The sequence below is a fragment of the Phanerochaete carnosa genome, assembly GCF_000300595.1.
Source record: "Phanerochaete carnosa HHB-10118-sp unplaced genomic scaffold PHACAscaffold_3, whole genome shotgun sequence".
In the NCBI taxonomy this organism is placed as follows: domain Eukaryota; kingdom Fungi; phylum Basidiomycota; class Agaricomycetes; order Polyporales; family Phanerochaetaceae; genus Phanerochaete; species Phanerochaete carnosa.
Window position 1 is genome coordinate 819,642 of NW_006767630.1, and position 19,028 is coordinate 838,669.

Genomic DNA, 19,028 nt, shown 5'->3' on the forward strand with positions numbered 1-19,028 from the left:
AGACGACAGCTCCTCATCGCCACCCTCCGTATCGCGCAGCTAAACAAAACGAAGTAATAGCGCGGGTAAAGCTATGTTCTTGCCGATGCGTCAACCTGGTTTGGGAGCGTCCAGAGCTCTTCCAGAATCGGTCACGCCTGAGCTACGGCCGCGAGCGTGGTATGTGGAGAGCCTGGGTACGCCAGAAACTTCAGAAAAAGGGGCCGGACACAGGATTGAATCCACTACCCGCGACCCCATGGTCAGCTTGCGCAAGTTTCGGGACACCTAGGCGAGCAGAAGACACCACTCGCTGACGCTCAGCGTGCAGCCTTCCGGACCTAAGCTTTCGTCCTCCTCAGAGTCCGAGTTGTATGTGTCCGGCTGGTATGACATTCAACGCAGGAAGCGCATGTGCCGGGACTGGTTCAAGTAGCATGCATACCAGCTCAGCATGCATACCAGCTCCGCATGCTCCGCCACGATATGGGTGTTCAGAGAGCTAAATGTCAGTGTGTTTCCTTGCTGTCAACGGAAACGAGTAGAGCTGTCGCTGTTGTATTGTTGCTGTTAAAGGCATGGCAACTAGTTGTCCGCCGTACACCGTAAGTTTAATGAAGCAACCCAGTCGCAGCAATTGTCGTCTTGCTGTTCTTGTTCAGTTTGAAATTGTTATCTCCAAGCCAAAGGAAGGGCAAGGTCAAGCCAGCCTACTCTTTAGTCAAATGATGGGCTGGTGGCCGTATATTCTCGAAGGATGGCTGTGATATTATCGAGAAGCGCCCTCTTCAGCACCGGTAGAGCACCGGTGCGTGTCGAGGCGTCACAGCGCTGACCACTAACAGCTCAAGACCAACACAGCACCATCGATGTCATGATCAGATTGTCATTCAACTACTCTTCACAGGCCAGTAACCCCACTATACTCTCGAAGACATCGTACAAAGAAGGGCTAGCGTCCATCCTTTTGAGTAAGTAAAGAATTCGCAACCGAAAGACACCACGCCTTCACCACCCCTCGCCGAACGCCCGCTCCCCACACCCACACCACACGAGATCGCAAATGAAACACCACCGGTCCCTAACAACGGACCACCGAACAACAAACAAACGCTGCCCGCCTAGTCCGCGCTACGCGCCGTTCCAAGGTCGAACAAGACAGGCCGAAATAGTCGTGGGATACGTGTAGTCGATTGTCGACGATACGATAGGAAGAAAACGAGGAGTGAATGCGAGAGCGACAAGACGCGAGGTAATGGTACAGTGCGAGTGGCGAGTGAAGCGAAAGCGATGGCGACGATACAAGAGGTATTATAGTTTGAACAGAGCTTTTGCGTGTTGACTGCGAGGGGAGGGACATGTGGTGCTGGTACAGACGGACGTCTCTTGACGCATGTTGATAAAATGATCGAAGAAGCTGAAAGAGACCCAAGAGAGAGAGGAACAAAGCAGTTCCACGGTTGAAGACGAGCCGGAAGACGGTCGGGTAACGAGCGTGGGCGACCCACAAGATGACGGGTCCGCTGAAGACGAGTGTCGCTACTGGCGAGTAAGCCGAGCCAATGGCGTCAGCAGAGCCGCAGTGGAGCTCAATAGGACGATAGGGAAATGGACTGGCGCCGCGGAGGCATTAGTTTGCGACAGGAAAGACGAGTGAGAATGCTCACCAACATCGTCTACCCGACACATGGACTTTACAACAGCGGAAGAGAAGGGAGCGGGGGTTAAGGAGAAATCTAGGAGCAAATAAGGTAGCTTTTCTGCTACGACAGGAACTAAGAATACTAGTGCACAAGAACAACGCTAGGAGGGAGCAATATCAAGACAGAGGAAGGGTGAACGGCGTCGTGAGTAAAGTTGGCTATATTGATACACCGCAGGCGATTGCCAGGAGTGAAACAGGAACAATAAGGCAAATGGCGTAGAAGAAGAAAGATGGTAAAATGATGTGATACGAAAACGAACAAGGGAAGCTCAGGCAAGGCAGTGGAGGAGCACCGAGCGAGGAAGTGGGAAATTAGAACAACAGACGTACGGAACACACCGTAAAGGGATTGGTATGATTGAACAGAGTCCCAAAATCCAAGAGCACATGCGATGCCCACCAGCCAAGACAAACGAGGAGACCACAGATAATAGACCACGACGCGCCGCTACCTCCTCCTCGACCGCGTCCGGTTGTTGATAAATATGGCAATCGCTCTTGCTTGTGTATTTTCTCTTGAGCTCTATAGGTCTTGATTGTACAACGCCGCGCGCATGCCGGGAATATCAAGCGGATCGAGTAGGTAAATAGGATGGATGTAGGCCTGCGCGTGGGTGGGGAGAGGACATGCAGATGCGAAGAGTGCGGGAGAGATGTGCGAGAGCTGGATGTTGGCTTGATGTATAATGACACACTTGCTGTAGAGTAAACGAGGAGCCAAATATGAGCCGAGGAAATAGGCGGAAGATTTGATAAACAGAAACCGGAACCAGCGGTCGACATGTTCGTGAGAGGGCCCGGCCCGTAAGGAGCGGGTGCACGAGACAACAGGGCGACCAAAGCCATCGACAACGGGGGTATGAATACCGCGACGAAGGCTAAACCGAACCCAGCGGTTAGGCGGGGTATCGAAAACGAGTGCGAGAGTTTCCTGAGCGAATGACCGTAGACCGGGATGACCGAGTGGGAAGAAAAACACCAAATGTAAGTCCAGAGTACGCGGGAAGCCCATAGCCGTACGGTCCCGACAACGATAATGCCAGGCGCCGAGGGAGGTGGTAGAGATGGTAGATCAGCCAGGGAGCCCATTGCGGGCAGGCCGACCAATGCAGGCGGGGTAGGATGTTGCGATCGTGAGCAACGCGACGGCTTAGGATCGTGGCGGGGTATTAGCAGACATGTAACGGTAAATGAGAGCATCTATAGGGCCGGATAACCTGAACTGTAAACAGACTATCATTAGCATCGTACTGAAAATAACAGGGGCAACTAACCTGTACACTTGAGGAGTTTTACACTTTGATAATACATTCACGGGCGGAAGGCGGGAACCGGCAGCTCCTCCGGGCTCGGAGAGTTTTGGAAAACCGACCCCGCATAGAAACCTGCGGGCATGCCGTCCATCATGGACGGCGACGGAGTTCGCCTCGCGTCGACCATGGCAGCGCCACCGAGAGCAAGCCTGCTCAGCACATTCTTCAGCTCATCGGAAGATTCCGACGAATCGTCGTCCGTCGACATCGCGAAAACACCATCGCTGGGTACTCGCTGGTGATGGCGGCGGCGAGCCGCAGGCGAAGGCGTAACAAAAGCTGGCTGTGCAAAAGGATACTCGTAGGTTGAGGACAAAGGGGCTGTGCGAGGGGCGTCATCGATAAGAGTTTGCTGCCAAGTAGCGCCCAAACGCTTTGATGGACAGCTGGCGCTTTCGCGGACGGGCGTAGTCGGAGAGCTGACAGTCATGTCGTCGCAAATCGGGAACTCGCCCCACTGAGCGAGGGGTAATTCCATCGCTGCACGTCGGGCGGCACGACGTGGAGGGGTAACGGGGGTGGGGTTGGGGGTCGACCTCGACAAGTTCGCAGAGTTGCGAGATCCGTGAGTGCGAGCGACAGGTATGGCTTGCGAGGACATCGGAAAGTCATGAACTTGGCCTGACTGACGACGATGAGCAAGCTTGCCATTCGGGCGAGAGGCAAGCTGTGGTGGTGGGCGGAAGGAGATCGGCTTAGCGCTATCCTTCGAAACCGCAGGCTCCGGAGATTCGTTATCCGAGGTCGAGTTCACGACGAAAGGATCGAATAAGTTCGAAGCACTTTGACGCTCGAATGACTGGGCCCGCAAGGGGTTCACGGAAGGACGAGACGGATCACTCTCGCTGGGTGTCTTAGCGGGGGGTGGGGATGGCTGGTGAGATTGTCGCCGCGCGTGCGCCCGAGAAGCCGAGGGGCTTCTTAACGTAGACCAAGTCGATCAGCCCACAACTGGACAATCGACAGCGACAACTGCTCACCTCTGGTCGGCCTTCTCTTTCGGGACTACCTTAGCGGATCGACGACCCCTGGTCGACTTCTCCAGCGACGGGACATTGGGCTTGCTCGAATCGTTAGGAGGGTTGGCAGAGCTCGGCTTGGATGCTTTAGCCTTCTTTCCATCCTCAGCAGACTGCGCCTGCGCTGGCACCGGCTGAGGGGAGCGCTGTTGCTTGCCCCTAGTTGATGTTCTAGATGCTCTGACATGCGGCTGCGACTGCTGTGGCCGCGGCAGATGTTGCTGAGCAGGTTTGGAGAGAGAGAGCAACCCGGGCGTTTGCGTCGGGCGGATGACGACCGGCGCTGAAGGATGCCGACTATGAGTCGACCGCGGCAAATGCGCTTGGGGTGACGAAAAAAGAGCAACTGGCTTCTGGATAGCCAACATTGTTGTCGAGAGACGTCGGGAGTGTTGAAGGTGATGTTGAAGCCGGAACGGCGGCGGAGAGTGTTGCGGGCGGGAGGCGGGGGACGTTGAGGACGATGAACGAGGCTGGCGAGTTGAAATGTGGGAAGTGCAAATCGTTCGCTTTCGTGACCCCTTTCCTATCAGTCTGACGGTTTCAAGCTCCGCTTCAAACTTTGCCGTGACTTTACCCGACCGCCGGCCGACCGCACCACTTCTGCGCCGTATCCTCCTGCAAACAATACCCCTCGACACACCATTTCTCGGTCAAGCCTACCATCCACAACCACGTTGCATTTCTTACCGTCACGGCCTGCTCAACGTAGCCAGACAGAAACCAGAAATCCTGCGCTGAACAATTGCGGGCTCCGGTCAGTAGCCCCTGTCTGGGCCGTCCCTCAAGCTCTGGGCTACTCCCGATCAGAAGCGACTTGCTATAACCGGGTATCTGGCTTTACAGGTGACCGATTATGCTAGTTAGGATAGCCGCCTGTCAAATTGCTCGGCACTTTGGCCGCACTCACTCCGTTCCGCTAAACGGCTGCTTTTCTGCTCTCTCGCTTTTGCATCGCCTCGTGGCCGCGATCCCTCTTCCGATTTCAGGCAGACGACGTGCTTTGAATGACCTACACATAGTACGCCCTGCTCGGAAACTTTTGATTGTCGTACACATCGCTGTGGCTGTTGCATGGCACGAAGTTTCCGATATTCCTTCCTCACCCCATGTTTCCTAGTTGCCATTCAATCTCCAAGCACCTCGGCTTTTTTCAACCGACACCAAAACTTGCTGTCCTGGCTCACACGCATCGCAATGCAACTCGCCGCAAAGTTTGATAAAAGGTTGCCACGGGGTCTGTTCCAGAGCGCTCCTTCGTCTCCGCTTTGTTCTCGTAAGCACCTCATGTGCTCTCCTCGCGCCACGGCTATCCGCCTATCACAACTAGCTACAGCTCGTATTCCGCGACCAGCCTGATCAGGATTGTCCACCGCTTTTTTGATCCACCGGCTACCATCTGTGCCGTCGCTCTCCCAGAGATAACAAGTGCACCGCCAGCGGAGCGCCCCCGCAACAAATGCCCGCGAGCCCATCACGCAACTGCCAACCGTTCCTCCTTCCCACCCTCCGAGCTGTCCAGCCCGCCAACGACCTGAGACACCTTCGAATGCGTCCGAAATGCCCACGGGAACGGACCCATTCCTATCTTAGGGATCTGCGGCTCGAGTGACGACATGCGCAGTGCATCCAGCTGCACAGCACGCACGACGATACCCCCTTACACTCGGCCTGCTCTCGCGTCCCATCCGACCGCAGCCTTCCGGCCCTGGGCTACACAGGAACCGAACGGAACCGCGGTTGTCTGCCCCGCGAGCGAATTCTACCGCCGTTCTCTGAGCCGCGACGCACGCCTCGATTGTTCTCTGCCAGCAGAACGGTCGCAGCCGTCCCATTCGATCGACCTCTGGCCCCGTCCTGCACCGTATCCGCTCGACGGTGCGATCGCTAGGTCCCTGCTCCCACGACAAGTGATCGACCTTGATACATGCCCTCGTCGCCTGCATTTGCACGCTTCCATCGATTTCATGTCCGGGACAGGGCTAGCTCATGCTGTGCCGTAAGGTCTTCCCTCAATCTTCCTGCGCTTCGGGTAGGGGTCCCAACGCGCCACCTGCTCCTGCATCGAACTTACCCCCGGACGTAAGATGTATCTTCCTTCTCCCTTATGGCGGCTCGTTTGCCACTTCAATCGACACGGGATCTGGCCCTGTCGGCTTCTTCCGTTTCAATGGTCCACTGTGAGCGCAGACGAAGATCCCTCGCTTAGTAGATCCTGGGAAGTATACGCAACCTAGCTCCTGCATTATTGTAGCGGGCATGGTCGTCGCCGTCACTTACCTCCAAACGATCTCCTTCATTGTTCTATCAATATGTAGGCTTGTGCTGTCACTACGCTGCGTAACGCTCATGTCCCAATGCAATTGTGGTGGCTTTCATCATCCGTGATCATCTGAATGGCGCACGAAGCGAAGCGGACTAATTACAATAAGCTTCAGACTCGCCCCCGGCGCCGTCGAGCCGTTACCCGCCGACTCCGAGGAGCGAAAATAGCCGCAGTTAGAGTGGCGTCTCTAAGCCCGCAAGCGCAGCGGCGGGATAGGCGCTTTTCAAAGTGGTGGCGTACGTTTCGGAAGGTCCGAGTATTTGTCGTTAAATCTTCTGTGGGCTGTCTGCTGGAGCCGATAATGGTCGTGAAGCGAATGATATTAGACGCAGTTCGACACATAAGTTACGGACTTCAGTGTATGTTAGGTACTGAAAGATCAATATAAGTGTTTGAGATCGCTAGGCGTCTCGAAAGACACGGGAATCGTGTATCGTGGCGTAAAATGCATCTGCTCATCTCCGACATTTCGGATATCGCACGATAGCGCTTTCCAGCGGTGCACTACGGCGAGCACTGGGCCTGCAGCTATAGCCTCCTCTTTTTCGGCCGGTAAACTTTACAGTGCTGATTAAAACATATTTTCTGCACGTGTGATAGCATCCCTTTGGCTCAGTATGAACTCCAAGGCAGCTTCTCTTGGCCCATTCGACAGAACTAGCGAGGAACGGTAGCCTGAGGCGGAAGGCCTGGCGCTTATCAGCTGCCTTCGGCTCATGCCGTTGCGCGCGAGAGGCGCGACGTTCAACTCGAGATGTCCGATCATACTCAGCTCTAAGCTTTCAGGCTTTCAGTTCCGTGCTGCTGTGGATTCGTTGAGATGTAGCCGTGCTTGCGTGTCGAGGAAATAATCCATGTCAGTCGTTGCCTCCATCCATAACTGGCTGACGCACGCGATTCGATTGAATCTCGCCTTACGTGCTGCAGCCTCTACGAGCCCGCGATGGACACGATGTGGAACAGGTTGGACCCGGATATTGAACCGTTGCTGCCCCTGCTTCCCTCGTACGTGTTACAATGCGATCAATATGACGGATTGGTACGTCACAGCCTTGTAAGTCGACGTGTCTAAAGTTCATTTACGGCCTCATGCAGATCATCACGGGAGCGCCACGAGAAGACGAGTGGGAATGCCTCTGCCACCATGCTAGACGTGTGCACTTACCGAACATCCACGCGACGGGCTAACATCGCGACAAAGACAGTATCCTCCGGAAGCTCTGCAACATCTACCCTGGCCCATATCCTCTACCTAGTCTTCGCGAACTCTCGTGCTGCGACGGCCCATATCTCCGTGACATCTGGAGGAAGCTTATGTCACCTACCCCGGAAGATGGGTACATGATCAACCTAGCCGAATGCAACGTCACGGCCTTCCTCGACGCGCTACTCCACTGCCTGTCGCTGAAATATCTCCACTTATTGCCGAAGGGGGAACCTCGTACCGTCAGACTACAAGGTGGCACAGATGCTGGCAGCTCAACAAAGTTTTAGACCACCTTGAGAAGCTCATGGTTGTCCGCGTAGGGCCGATGTTTCCCAGAACCATCTAACACCTGGCGCCCTTCCGTACTCTGGAGGAAGTTGAGCTCGTTTTAGATGCAGGCACCGACTAATGTATCTGCTCAGCTGATTCCGAAGTAGGGGTTACCCCGTTCTCTGAACTCAATCTGAACGCACCGACTGCTTCAGGCAAGTCTCTCCTTTCCTTCTTGGATCCTATCCGCTGAGCACCGTCAACATTGCCTCCGGTCTGGACGACGAGCTCCGGGAAGAATCGTACGCAAACGCCATTGAACTGGCGCGGGCACGGTACATTAACAAGGTCATAGAGGCACTCGCTCCAATCACCGCCTCAAACAGATCCACATGTAGATACAAGATTGGCACATACGCTTTTGTGCCCAGCGCAGACTTGCTGGCTCCGCTCCTCCGCCTCCAGGCTATCACGGCTCTCGATCTTGACGCATGTCCGGCGGCTCTGAGCTTCGACGTGTCCGAGCGGCCGAACACGCGTCACCTCGAGCCATGCGATGTCACTGCCCCACTTACGAAGGCTGAAGACCTTCTGCCTTTCATCACCGCTTGTCCCATACTTGAGATCATAGGACTATCTTAGCGGCGAAATGGGTCTGCAGTCGTTCTTGCAACGACCCCGTTCGGCCTCTACGCAAAAGGGACCAGCTATGAGCAAATCAGAAATCAACCAGTTCGCCTACCTGGTCGCCTTCGTGCTCAGAGCGTTCCCGACCCCGCGCGCCGTGAAGTGTGTGACACGCTCGGACAACGAGGGTAGTCTTGCGATAGCTCAAATCAACGAGATCATACTGCGACAGATTGGGCATGCAAGTCGAAAAGCTGGACAGTTCGAGTGCGTTTGATTCTCTAGTATTCCAAGTTGCAATGGGGTATAACGTCTGTGAATATATCGTTCAATATCCAGTTAAATTTAGGGTCAGCTCAAAATTCAGCGAGCTATTGGCAGCCGCACGAGAACGAACTTGTAAGTAGCTTCAAATTCCACGCTTGAGTGGCGCATGCCGATGGTCGTGTTTACAATTAGATTCTACCCTCCCTTGGTCGAGCAGAAACATTGCAATTGTCGCTACACATATCACTATGCTATCCAACTCATTATGACACTCGAGAAAATTTTCGCTGGCTCATGCCCGTCGAACGAGAGATGCTAAGGCTCAGAATATTGCCACTGGTCAATAACAGCATTCGGCGTTTGCCGTTAACGCGCGAACGTTTAATATGTTTAACGTTAAGTCCTTCGACCTCCGGGGCTACATCCACCTCCGTTCTCCACTTTCGTCCGAAATGCACCGCTGCTTGCATATCGAGGAGATAATTCGTATCATTACCTCCTTCCGTGTTGGGTCAATGCATGCAGTGCAATTGAACCTGGACCTTACGTGCCGCAGTTTCTACGAGTCCGCGATGGACACATTGTGGGGGGATCTGGACAAGGATATCGAGCCACTGCTGCTCATTCTGCCCTCCTATGCGCTGAAACGCGTAAAATACGAGGTTTTGGTACGTCAACCTGTTGCTACATAACATGTCTGGTGTTTATTTGCAACACCATGCAGACGATTACAGAAATCCCAGGGGACGGGGATTGGGACCGCTTCCGCCACCATGCTAAATGTGTACGCCGTTTGGAGCTCTATGATGCACCATATCGCGTACACGAAGATACCCTCCGGGAGCTCTGCGAGATCTACCCTGGCCCCCACCTACTACCGAACCTCCGCGAGCCATGAAGGTGCATACCTCTACGAAGCATGGGAGAAGCTTGTCCCGCCTACCCTGGAAGAGGCATCTGTGATACATTTTGACGAGGAAAACGAGGCCACGGCTTTCTTGGACGCGCTAATCAACTGCCCGTCGCCCAAACGTTTGTGTTACGAAGAGGACAAGCTCATGATGATGGATCACGAGGCAGTCAGATTGCAGGTCAACAGAGTTTTAATTCACCTCAAACAGCTTACGGTTGTTCGTGCAAGGCCGCTATTTCCCGGAACCATCCAGCATCTCGCGTCGTTGCCCATTTTGAAGGAGATCGAGTTCTTTCTGGACGTGAGCACCGATTGCCGTGTCCCATTTGGCTCCGAAGTGGACATTGTTCCGTTTTCTGCACTCAAAAAGCTGCACATAGGCGCATCGGCTACCTCTGACAAAGCCCTTCTCACATTCTTGGATACTATCTGCTCAACTTGCCTCGAGGCCATTCATGTCACCTTCGGTTTGGACGGTGAGAATCCGGACAAGCTGCGCGCAAAGGACTATGAACCGTCGCCAGCGTGGTACATCAATAGGGTCACAGAGGCACTCTCCCGGTTCACCCGCTCCAAGCGCGTTTACCTCTCAGCTATCGGCCAGCACATTAATTCGGCTGCTCTTGTATTCGATACAGACACGCTCACACCGCTCCTGCGTCTACAGGCTATCACGTCTCTCGATTTGGGCAGATCATCGCTAGTGGCCGAATATCCATCAGCTAGAGCTCGGACAGAACTGCAGCATCATGCCGCCTATACTGAAGGTTGAAGACCTCCTCCCGATCACCACCGCTTCCTTGGAGTACTGCTCACCAACGACATGGGCCCGCAATCACTCTCGAGACGTCCGTGTCTAGGTCAATCAACCTCCATGCTGAAGAGGCTGGCCGTCGGTGACTCAGAGATCGGCAATCCTGCGCACTTTGCTGCTTTCGTCTCTGGCGCGTTCCCGACCGCACGTGTCATGGAGGACGCGGCTTACTTGGACTTCGAGGGAAGCCCGGACATTGAACAGGTCAACGCGATGTTGCCGTTGTTCGCGAAGGTTGAGAGGCTGGAGAGGTCGAATGCACTTGGCCCACTGAGACCCCACTATGGGAGCATGATGCAGTGTCCGTGCTCGCCGTACACAGTTAGAGACTTACTTCTAGGCGAAATCGAAATATAGAGCTATTTATGGCATGTTAAAAAGCTGAAGAATACACCCATAGGGTTCTAAGTCTCAACGTGGAACCTGGGGGAACGGATGTCTCATCCCGTCGAGTGGCTAGAAGTGTCCAAACTGGAGGGCGAAGGGTGGAAATGATTGATTTATCTCGTTGGGCTTGCTAAAGTACAGTGGAAGGGGTAGAATTCCGCTTTAGATCTGGGGGATCATCTTGGAAAGGATAATTAATGGGCGTTGCCCTCAACCACTCTTCGTTTCTAGACTCTCTTTAATACGGAACTCCCAATACCTATTAATCGTCAGTCAGGTGGGTGTACAAGCATTAACTTCACGTACTTCTTCCTCATGGTATCGTGCTGGTTGGCCAGTGCTTTCCACAGATCTACCGCTTTCGTAATGGAATCACCACCTTCCCGCGCGTACGCCTCCGCCAGGAAGTCCATGGCAGACACGGAGGGGAGGTCTGCGTCTGTTGAAGGCTTCGGATTGTCCAAGTCCACAACGTCTTCGTCGTCCCAGGGTGCTCGACGAACGGTGTAAGATTCTGCGAAGACAGCTTGCGAGCTGAACGGTGTCTTGCTGTACTCCAGGATGCCGCGCAGGTAGTTCCATGCGGAGATATTATTCGGGGCGAACGAGATCTTGCCCTTCACGTATCTATATTCCAAGCTGAAGCAAGCATAAAAGGTAGAATAGAACATCGCGCACCTGATCTCTCTCTGCAGCACCTCCGCCTCCTCCGCCGGCGTAGCCTGTGCCTTCGACCCGCGCCCAAAAACGACGAAGTATCGGTGGTGCCACGCCGAATTGTTCCGTACGTCCGCCTGAAGGAGCTCATCCACGTACGGTAGCTCGCCAAGCCAGAGTGCAGAGTCGTCAAAGTGCGCGAGCAGCCATTGGCGGTAGCTCCATGTGTGGTAGTTCTTCGTATCGACGTCAAGCACGTGTACGATAAACTCAAGCTCGGCCTGCGCAGTGTCCAACGGGTCCGCAGTGGGCTTCGCGCCCGGCGTGCTTACCGTGAGGTGTGTGATGAGTAGTCGGCGGTGGTGCCAGACTTGGTAGGTCTTCAGGTTATTGACCGCAAAGTCATCCATGAGACGTAGCTCAGCGTCGAGAGGGGCATTCAAAGCAAGAAGGGTGCGATATCGGTACTGCCTGCATGCGAAGCCCCGTGAGACCTGGATGACGTATATCCAATTACGACTGACCAGGCAGAGTAGTGAGCGGGGTTCATCCTGATAATATCCTCCGTAAGCTCAAGCACACGCTCGCTCGTCTCTCCCGTCTTTACAATGCCTCGAAAGTAGTCCGTAGCGTCCTTGTCTGGTAAAGGTCGTCATTAGACTATTCGAGAGCTCCACATATCTCAATAGGACACTCACAATCAGGTGTGTAGAAGATGGGTGCGATTGGGCTGCTCACACCTTCGTACTGTGGTATTGGTGTGACATCTGCCCACTCCGGCCTCTCGCAATACAACGGAGGCCCAGACTCTTCGTCTTCCTCAATATACGACATTTGAGCTAATGCTGGATGAATAGAGATGGTGGTCGGAGAGGAAGGAGGGGGAACGCCATAGCGCTACGTGATGGTCTATTGTGAGCCGCGCGATGCCATATTACTGACAAACTCCCGATGAACTCAATTTTGCACATCTGACCGCACACCAGAGTAAACATGGCTGAGAAACGGAACAGATAATTCAGGAGATCGCTTTTGCGAGAGACTAGTATAATACGACGCGGTAGGTAATAGCACAACTCATAGAGACAAGTCCACACTATGGTGAAAAGGAGACGCTAGACAGTCGCGGGGGTGGGAAGCATACGAAAACAACACTATTAAGCGGTAGCAGCAGGAGCTGCGCTAGCAGCGGTATAATCCTGCCAAAGGAGTAAGCACGATGAAGCCGTCGCGGCCCAAGGAAGCGGCATACCTCCATCTCGGCATCCAAGTCAGCGGCGGTCTTCGCCGGCCTATCGATCTTTCGCCTTCCGCCTCCACCACCACCACGTCCCCTGCGAGGCCGTCCACCAGTTCTATAGAACGGTTGCATGAGCATTGATGATTCGAAGTGCATATGTCGACTGGGCCTCAGATTGGCCGCCACTAACCTTGGAACGGACTCGATGGCAGCCATGGCTGGAGCCGGAGCTGCAGGAGGGGGAGCAACACGGGCAGCGAGCGAAGCAGCCGGAGCAACGCGAGTTGGGTCAACGACGATCTCGATCTTCATGGGGCGTTCTGTTGTTGGAAGGTAGGAGAGTGACGGGGTGAGAGAAGGAAGTATAGTTTGTTAGTTGCTGTTCAGCGAGACGAAAGCAAGCAAAAGTAACAAGATTGATGTCTTGCGCCAGGCGGCCGTCGGTCGTCTACAGGTGAGGGAGAGACAGCCCGGGAATACGCCAACAAACCATGCTGCAAACCGAGCGACCCCGTGTTCTCGGGCGTTTACCGAACGTGAGGCATCCGATGCGACAGACGTGCGCCCAGGTCGGACTTTGTCAGACAGTGAGGGTGATCAGGCCTCACTGAACGCTAGTCGACAACCTTTTGATGGGCAGCCTTCGACGACGAGACTCCACGAGTCCGCAGAACAGTAAGAGCTCGGTGAACAGAATCGAGCGGCCCCATCTGCGTGTCTTCGTCGACATCTGCGGAATTTCCGGACCAGTTCAAGCATGGAACGTAGCGCATCACCACAGACGCCTTCCCGCATCCCGCGACTTCCACATCGACAACGGAAAGGTGTGAAGGCAAGAAATGACGCATCGAAAGAGGTAAGACGAAAGCAGCTGATACTAACTCCCATCAATGAGGCGGTTGTTGTATTGTTGGTAGGCCTTGGTGCCATCGCCCTTGCGTGAGAACTGGACAGCAGCGACACCCTTGGAAGCGCCCTTGTTGTCGTAGTGGAGGGTAACGTCGCGGAGAGGACCGACAGTAGTCTGGAAGAGCTCCTGTCGAGGGAGATCAGTATCAACACATTCCGAACGTGGAATACGCCCACGTACTCTAATCTGCACTTCATTCACGTCGGGAGGAAGGTTGGAGACGATGATTTTGTCGGCGGGTTGGGGAGTAGTGGAAGTAGGAGTAGCTTTGGCACCGTTGGCTGCGGGCGCGGCACGAGAACGAGTAACAGGGCTGTTCGCGGTCCCAAGAACTTGCGTCTTAACAGACTGACGACGAGGCGGCGCACGACGAGTTCGGCGGGTGGCAATGATCTGGAACAAGATCGTCAACACCGTCACCCTCGCTGGCAGAACAGGAAGTGGCGCAAAATGCAACCATCGAGAACAACACTGACCTCGTCAAGGCTCTTATCCATGTTATTCTAGGTACTGAAAAGGTGGGTTTGGGCGAGTTCGGGGGCTATTAGGGAGACGTCGGAGGGGTATGAGGACAAGGGGTGATGGCTGTTGGTGGTTGAGCCCGGAAGCGCGTCGAGTTTTTTATGAGCCCTTTCGGAGTTACAATCGAGTTGTTATCTGGCCAATTATGCCTTTGTATGGCAACTTTTATCATTGTCTCGCGCTCAGCCTGAACCGCCCGCGTTCTGGACCCAAGTACCGCCCACCGTACACGACAGTAACCCAGAATGTCGCGAGGAGGTCGCGGTGGGGGCCGAGGAGGGCGAGGAGGTCTTGGTGGTAGAGGAGGTTTCGGGGGAGGGGCTACCCTCCCACCGATGGGTCTGACGTTTGCAGACATCCAGAACATGTCCCGAGACGAGTCGCAACTGTATCCTGTACGTCCTCATTCTTCGTCACCTCCTCTATTGCTGACGCGTATGGCTCATCCAGTCTTTAGATCCTCTTCCGCTACTCACAGAATATAGCGAGGAAGAAAGAGAGATCGCCCAGCTTCAGATAGGCTTCGCGACTCGTCTTCGCCGGTCTGCTTACTATGTCATTGAGACTACGAAGTCGACTGGTGAGCCAAGTCGCTATCTTGAAAAAATAGTCAACTTATTGGGAAAGAAGGGTAGACTTACCGCGATATTCGGATAAGTATAGGTCATCACCAGCTGCTCAGCCCACATTGAAGCGCAAAGACTTACATCGGCCATTCTTTCCGCAAGAGACATTCGAGGACTACTTCAATCCAAAGAGACGAAAGACTTGTACGTCACCGCGTTTTTGTACGTATCGGTTTTGACAATCCTGGCTAGCTGAGCGCAAGTCCATTAAGAAGATCAGTCTTGACAAGCTGGTTGACGACGCAGCTGATGCAGTACGCTTCTCTTATGAAAAATATCTGTCATAGCATAATGACATTTTCGTTGCAGGAGCAATCAGACGCTGAGCGATCAGAGGCTGCTTCGGAGGCTGCAGAGGAAGACTACGATGTTGACGAAGAGTATGACAATGATTACGCTGAAAACTACTTCGACAATGGAGAAGGGGATGACGATGACCTCCAGGGAGGTGGAGGGGGCGATGAAGGAGGTGGCGGTAAGTAGGATGCTTTCTCTGCCTTCTCTCGGCGACTGATATATCGTGCGCAGATTACGACTAGGCTGGCATAACATTGAAATGTCTCCGTGCTACAACAAAATTGTCCCAGTGCGCATAACACACCACTTGCTGTACAGGGTGTTCGAGTGAATATGGAGTTGTAAAGGTGTCGTTCATCCACTGACGCAGTTCCATGCTCGTCTTTTCTCATTGTTCTCAGTGGCCCCGGTCCTCGCATATGTAATGATACTGGCCGCCATCTGACCTCGTCGCAAGCTGCATACACAGCCCGATCTCGTTCTTATGGTCGGAGACCCTCTTCCTTCAGGCTCATCTCCTCTGACGGCCGCTTTTTGTCCCCGACCTAACGAGGGCGCAGAGCACCCGGTAGCCGACCAATCCGCTCTTTCATTTGGAGATACATTACCCGTGAATGTAGCGGAGCACGTTCCTTGGAATCAGAAAGTAGACGTCCTACTAGCTTGTGGCGATCCACAAAATATTTCCTTACAGTAGCCCTCCAGGCTATCCACGGGGATGGAGCTCGAATTTGAATCACAGTTAACCTCAGCTCGCAGATGTCCTTTGGTACCACGTTAGGCGAGATACTTCGACATGTGAGCGAGGTGGCAAAATTGTCAAGCTCCTGGAAATGCACACTCGTGCGCCTCTGGCGAGGCTCTGTTCCTCTCCCACGTCCGGCTGATCTTATTGCATGGCTTTGCACCGCCACCGATTCGCGAGACTTATGTGGCATAAAGGTAGAGAATCCCCTATCCTCATACCGTCGGCGCTCAGCTTAGAATGGTGTCCTATTGCAGTGGAACCATTGTTGCACGTTCGTGGCGGCCTGATACGGTTCAGAGCCTCGCGGTGTATCAATAGGCAAATGGTTCGCGCTTTCCATAGTATCATATCTCCATCTGACCATCACGAAAAGCGACGATGCTGGCAGCTGATATGGACGGCAACTCTCTTGCAGTGAACCCATCGCCGAGTGGTGATATCCTTTCTCTCCGTATATGGGTGGGCACACCACTCACGTAAATATTACAGCGGTACGTTAATCTCTCGCAGTCACTGGCATTGACATTGAACACAGATTAGTCAAATTTCGCCTGTCCAATGAGCCCAACTGAGGATTATCCACGACCGCTATCTTTCAATATATGTGTGTAGTAGGGTGGAAGCGCTGTTGACAAGAGTGGTGCGTTTGCAGAGCAACTTGACGTTGATGGAAGATCCACCGAGTTGCTCATAAACTGTACAGGCGACCGTCTACTCACGATTCAGCTTACCCTCGCCCATCCCCCCGGAATATCCCTTTCACTATGCCTCTACAGTCGGACCAGGCTGTTGTGCAGGCCTACGCACAATTGTAACCATCCCTTCGTAGCTAATCAGCCAGTACTCATAATTGTATTTCCCAGCTTCGTGAGGAACTGCGCTGCCTGCGCTGTCTCGTGCAAGTGCACTCTTACTTTTTTTGCGCAGCTACCAATGGTATTCACACCTCAGGTCTCGTGATCTACGAGTTCGCCACCACTATCGTCGACGAGATCCGCATCGTATGGAAGAGACCCATCACTGCGTCTGCCGTACTGCTTGGCTCGGTGCGATGGTGCATGCTCTTCTTGGTGCCCCTGCAGCTCGCACCGTCGACTCAGAATGTAAGTCTCAGATGCCAAATCTTCGGGCTATGCAATATCCCAAGCTATGGTTTCTATAGGAGTAAGTCCTTTGAAATTGTGCGCAGCAAAATGTCTAGAAAAGCCCAACGCACAGCTGCAAGTTCGTCAATATTCTGTACGGGGTACTAATCCTCGTCGGGTTTGTCCAAGCCGCTCGTGAGTGCTAAGCGGCGTCTGATCGAATCTCTAGATACCCACTGACTTTTACATATCAGTTTTTGCTGCTCTGCGCGTCTTTGCGATCTGTAACAGGAGCTATATCTGGTCGCTGCTTGTGTTCGCACTGAGTATGGCACCGTTCGCGACAAATATGGTGTGTGTTGCCTCTGTTAGAGCCTTGTGCGGCCGTGACTGGCTACCGATACTTATGCACAGATACTATTCACGACGTCCAAGTACGGGTATGCGGTGGAGCCGCTCGTCGGCCCAGCATGCACTCAGACTGCGCCGTACTCCGTACGCCTGTCCAGCATGTGGGTGTAAATGTCTTGCTTGTACCGTTCCTGGATGCTCATTCAACACCATGTAGATGTATGTCTCTCAGGAAAAGTTGTCAGGATGCCAAAGGAGCTGACAGAGGCTGCTTACAGTCTTATACATTACCCGTGGCTCACTCATCCTCGCCGACACGATCGTACTTGTCCTGACTTGGATCAGGACGTTCGGACACTGGAGGCAGGCGCGTCATGCGAATATCGGGGTGTCGGTAACGACATGTCTGCTACGTGACGGTCAGTAGTCCTCTATGCACTGTCGTAATCGCTGAAATCATGCCGCTCACGTAGGGACCGTCTACTTCATGTGAGTGTGACGAGTGGAATAGCCGTTCAAGGAATTACTCACAGACCATGGTGAATTTAGGACGCTGCTGGTGGCGAACTTCATCCAAATGCTGACCTACAACTTCCCTGCGGTACGTCTCCCAGAGTCATATATGAGCACGTAGATGAAAGGCTGACATTGTACTCAAGAGTGTGTCTCCTGCATCCGTGATAGTCACAGCTTTGGTGTGCCCTCATTTCCCGTTCGTCCTCCAGACCTCAACGCTCATGAGTTAGCCACATAGCCTCCGGTGCTCATCAACCGCTTCATGATCAACCTGCGGACGATCGACTCGGAGATGCCGGATTACTCTTTGCACATTGGTGATCAGCAGCGGAGGCAAGCGACACTACAGTTCAGAAGGCCGGCAAATCGACTGGGAAACATTGGGGAGACGCTACAAGATGGTTGGAGCGACGAACTCTGGGACGAAGAGAACAACACTGCGGAAGTGGACGAGGAAGGACGTCGCGAGACCAGCACCGAAGACTGTACTGAAGTTTGAATCATGCTCTGTTCCAGGCGAACAGTATCGTTGATGTGATTATTTGGATCTGTACGAGCGGAGGTCTCGAGTCGAGTGATTTCAATTGAGTGTGGCCCAGGTTGCCACAACGCTGCGAGCAAAGAATAGAAATTTGCTGTAGAGCGTTTTATCGAGCTGTGCAACAGATGTCTCGAATCGAATACAGCTACTAGAGACCTGACTCAATGCTGAGAAGGGTCGAGCCTAACTCAACGACATGCACATACTGGTCTCGGATTGCCACTTCTCCGTCCGGGCCCGCCCGGACCGTTCCTCTAAAGGTGAGCTGTACCGAATCCTACTCAGTTGCAGTGTCCAGCTACTAGACAGCTAATTCCCAGTTGTGTCCTTTATGTCTGCGCCCGGTTGCTTACTAGCGTTAGGCTTCCGCTTCAGGACGCGATCTCAACTGTTCTCATAAACTTTGCGCCTCTCTATCCAGCCCCACAAATAAATGCTCGAATCGCCGTCGGAAGGTCGCGGTGGTTCAGACTCTGAGCAAGGCTCTCCGCCATCACTCGCTTATATGCTCCGTGCATTCGCCTAGGGCTTCCTCCATTCCCCAGCGGCGTATTTGGCCTGGCGCGAGTGTGAGGGCTGTCGGAAGCAACATTGCAGAATATGAGCTGTTAGTAACTTGCGTCGCAGGTCGGAAGCTAAGATATGCCGGACACTCCGCTCGACGTTTTATACCCAAGCGAGCCAGTGCCTTGACGAAGCCGAGGCGAC

General features: G+C 53.6%; 8 protein-coding genes across 8 annotated transcripts; 4 read left to right on the top strand and 4 right to left on the bottom strand.

Moving 5' to 3' along the window:
- Positions 1-848: 848 nt before the first annotated feature.
- Positions 849-4,485, bottom strand: PHACADRAFT_251371 (uncharacterized protein). The gene is made up of 3 exons (XM_007392921.1): positions 3,978-4,485; positions 2,959-3,917; positions 849-2,906 (listed from the first exon to the last, which is right to left on the bottom strand). Exons 1-2 carry the CDS (start codon positions 4,382-4,384, stop codon positions 2,996-2,998), a joined length of 1,329 nt encoding a protein of 442 aa, XP_007392983.1. The 5' UTR covers positions 4,385-4,485; the 3' UTR covers positions 849-2,906; positions 2,959-2,995.
- A 2,800-nt stretch (positions 4,486-7,285) lies between these two features.
- Positions 7,286-8,472, top strand: PHACADRAFT_206523 (uncharacterized protein; the record flags this gene model as incomplete). Its single annotated transcript, XM_007392922.1, has 6 exons — positions 7,286-7,381; positions 7,438-7,495; positions 7,544-7,783; positions 7,837-7,865; positions 7,942-7,982; positions 8,035-8,472. The coding sequence occupies 6 exons, from the start codon at positions 7,286-7,288 to the stop codon at positions 8,459-8,461; spliced, it is 891 nt and encodes a 296-aa protein (XP_007392984.1). The 3' UTR covers positions 8,462-8,472.
- Positions 8,473-9,099: 627 nt separating this feature from the next.
- On the top strand, positions 9,100-10,457 carry PHACADRAFT_206524 (uncharacterized protein; the record flags this gene model as incomplete). The annotated part of the gene is made up of 2 exons (XM_007392923.1): positions 9,100-9,381; positions 9,448-10,457. 2 exons carry the CDS (start codon positions 9,100-9,102, stop codon positions 10,396-10,398), a joined length of 1,233 nt encoding a protein of 410 aa, XP_007392985.1. The 3' UTR covers positions 10,399-10,457.
- A 414-nt stretch (positions 10,458-10,871) lies between these two features.
- On the bottom strand, positions 10,872-12,350 carry PHACADRAFT_251373 (uncharacterized protein). Its single transcript, XM_007392924.1, has 5 exons — positions 12,183-12,350; positions 12,009-12,123; positions 11,506-11,955; positions 11,134-11,454; positions 10,872-11,086 (listed from the first exon to the last, which is right to left on the bottom strand). Exons 1-5 carry the CDS (start codon positions 12,316-12,318, stop codon positions 11,038-11,040), a joined length of 1,071 nt encoding a protein of 356 aa, XP_007392986.1. The 5' UTR covers positions 12,319-12,350; the 3' UTR covers positions 10,872-11,037.
- A 130-nt stretch (positions 12,351-12,480) lies between these two features.
- On the bottom strand, positions 12,481-14,213 carry PHACADRAFT_251375 (uncharacterized protein). The gene is made up of 6 exons (XM_007392925.1): positions 14,111-14,213; positions 13,815-14,027; positions 13,607-13,760; positions 12,915-13,044; positions 12,737-12,839; positions 12,481-12,683 (listed from the first exon to the last, which is right to left on the bottom strand). Exons 1-6 carry the CDS (start codon positions 14,129-14,131, stop codon positions 12,642-12,644), a joined length of 663 nt encoding a protein of 220 aa, XP_007392987.1. The 5' UTR covers positions 14,132-14,213; the 3' UTR covers positions 12,481-12,641.
- Positions 14,214-14,344: 131 nt separating this feature from the next.
- Positions 14,345-15,371, top strand: PHACADRAFT_251378 (uncharacterized protein). Its single transcript, XM_007392926.1, has 6 exons — positions 14,345-14,551; positions 14,607-14,736; positions 14,792-14,926; positions 14,975-15,036; positions 15,092-15,257; positions 15,311-15,371. The coding sequence occupies exons 1-6, from the start codon at positions 14,402-14,404 to the stop codon at positions 15,319-15,321; spliced, it is 654 nt and encodes a 217-aa protein (XP_007392988.1). The 5' UTR covers positions 14,345-14,401; the 3' UTR covers positions 15,322-15,371.
- A 109-nt stretch (positions 15,372-15,480) lies between these two features.
- PHACADRAFT_251379 (uncharacterized protein) lies at positions 15,481-16,467 on the bottom strand. Its single transcript, XM_007392927.1, has 4 exons — positions 16,368-16,467; positions 16,201-16,318; positions 16,082-16,152; positions 15,481-16,021 (listed from the first exon to the last, which is right to left on the bottom strand). Exons 2-4 carry the CDS (start codon positions 16,249-16,251, stop codon positions 15,625-15,627), a joined length of 519 nt encoding a protein of 172 aa, XP_007392989.1. The 5' UTR covers positions 16,252-16,318; positions 16,368-16,467; the 3' UTR covers positions 15,481-15,624.
- Positions 16,468-17,382: 915 nt separating this feature from the next.
- PHACADRAFT_206528 (uncharacterized protein) lies at positions 17,383-18,459 on the top strand (the record flags this gene model as incomplete). The annotated part of the gene is made up of 6 exons (XM_007392928.1): positions 17,383-17,482; positions 17,542-17,682; positions 17,737-17,752; positions 17,813-17,864; positions 17,923-17,958; positions 18,018-18,459. The coding sequence occupies 6 exons, from the start codon at positions 17,383-17,385 to the stop codon at positions 18,276-18,278; spliced, it is 606 nt and encodes a 201-aa protein (XP_007392990.1). The 3' UTR covers positions 18,279-18,459.
- Positions 18,460-19,028: the final 569 nt, after the last annotated feature.

Excerpts from the sequence above, each read along its gene's own strand:
- PHACADRAFT_251371 (XM_007392921.1), bottom strand. The coding sequence starts at position 4,384 with ATGTTGGCTATCCAGAAGCCAGTTGCTCTTTTTTCGTCACCCCAAGCG. Across the intron at positions 3,918-3,977 it reads AAAGAGAAGGCCGACCAGAG|AAGCCCCTCGGCTTCTCGGG; the intron begins GTGAGCAGTTGT and ends GTCTACGTTAAG.
- PHACADRAFT_251373 (XM_007392924.1), bottom strand. The coding sequence starts at position 12,318 with ATGTCGTATATTGAGGAAGACGAAGAGTCTGGGCCTCCGTTGTATTGC. Across the intron at positions 11,455-11,505 it reads GTGCTGCAGAGAGAGATCAG|ATACGTGAAGGGCAAGATCT; the intron begins GTGCGCGATGTT and ends CTTGGAATATAG. Across the intron at positions 11,087-11,133 it reads CACGATACCATGAGGAAGAA|GTATTGGGAGTTCCGTATTA; the intron begins GTACGTGAAGTT and ends GACGATTAATAG.
- PHACADRAFT_251375 (XM_007392925.1), bottom strand. The coding sequence starts at position 14,131 with ATGGATAAGAGCCTTGACGAG. Across the intron at positions 13,761-13,814 it reads TGAATGAAGTGCAGATTAGA|GAGCTCTTCCAGACTACTGT; the intron begins GTACGTGGGCGT and ends CTCCCTCGACAG. Across the intron at positions 13,045-13,606 it reads CAACCGCCTCATTGATGGGA|AACGCCCCATGAAGATCGAG; the intron begins GTTAGTATCAGC and ends TTCCAACAACAG.
- PHACADRAFT_251378 (XM_007392926.1), top strand. The coding sequence starts at position 14,402 with ATGTCGCGAGGAGGTCGCGGTGGGGGCCGAGGAGGGCGAGGAGGTCTT. Across the intron at positions 14,737-14,791 it reads TGAGACTACGAAGTCGACTG|ACTTACCGCGATATTCGGAT; the intron begins GTGAGCCAAGTC and ends AAAGAAGGGTAG. Across the intron at positions 14,927-14,974 it reads TCCAAAGAGACGAAAGACTT|CTGAGCGCAAGTCCATTAAG; the intron begins GTACGTCACCGC and ends AATCCTGGCTAG.
- PHACADRAFT_251379 (XM_007392927.1), bottom strand. The coding sequence starts at position 16,251 with ATGGGTTCACTGCAAGAGAGTTGCCGTCCATATCAGCTGCCAGCATCG. Across the intron at positions 16,153-16,200 it reads ATCAGCTGCCAGCATCGTCG|CATTTGCCTATTGATACACC; the intron begins CTTTTCGTGATG and ends GAAAGCGCGAAC. Across the intron at positions 16,022-16,081 it reads AACGTGCAACAATGGTTCCA|CTTTATGCCACATAAGTCTC; the intron begins CTGCAATAGGAC and ends GGGATTCTCTAC.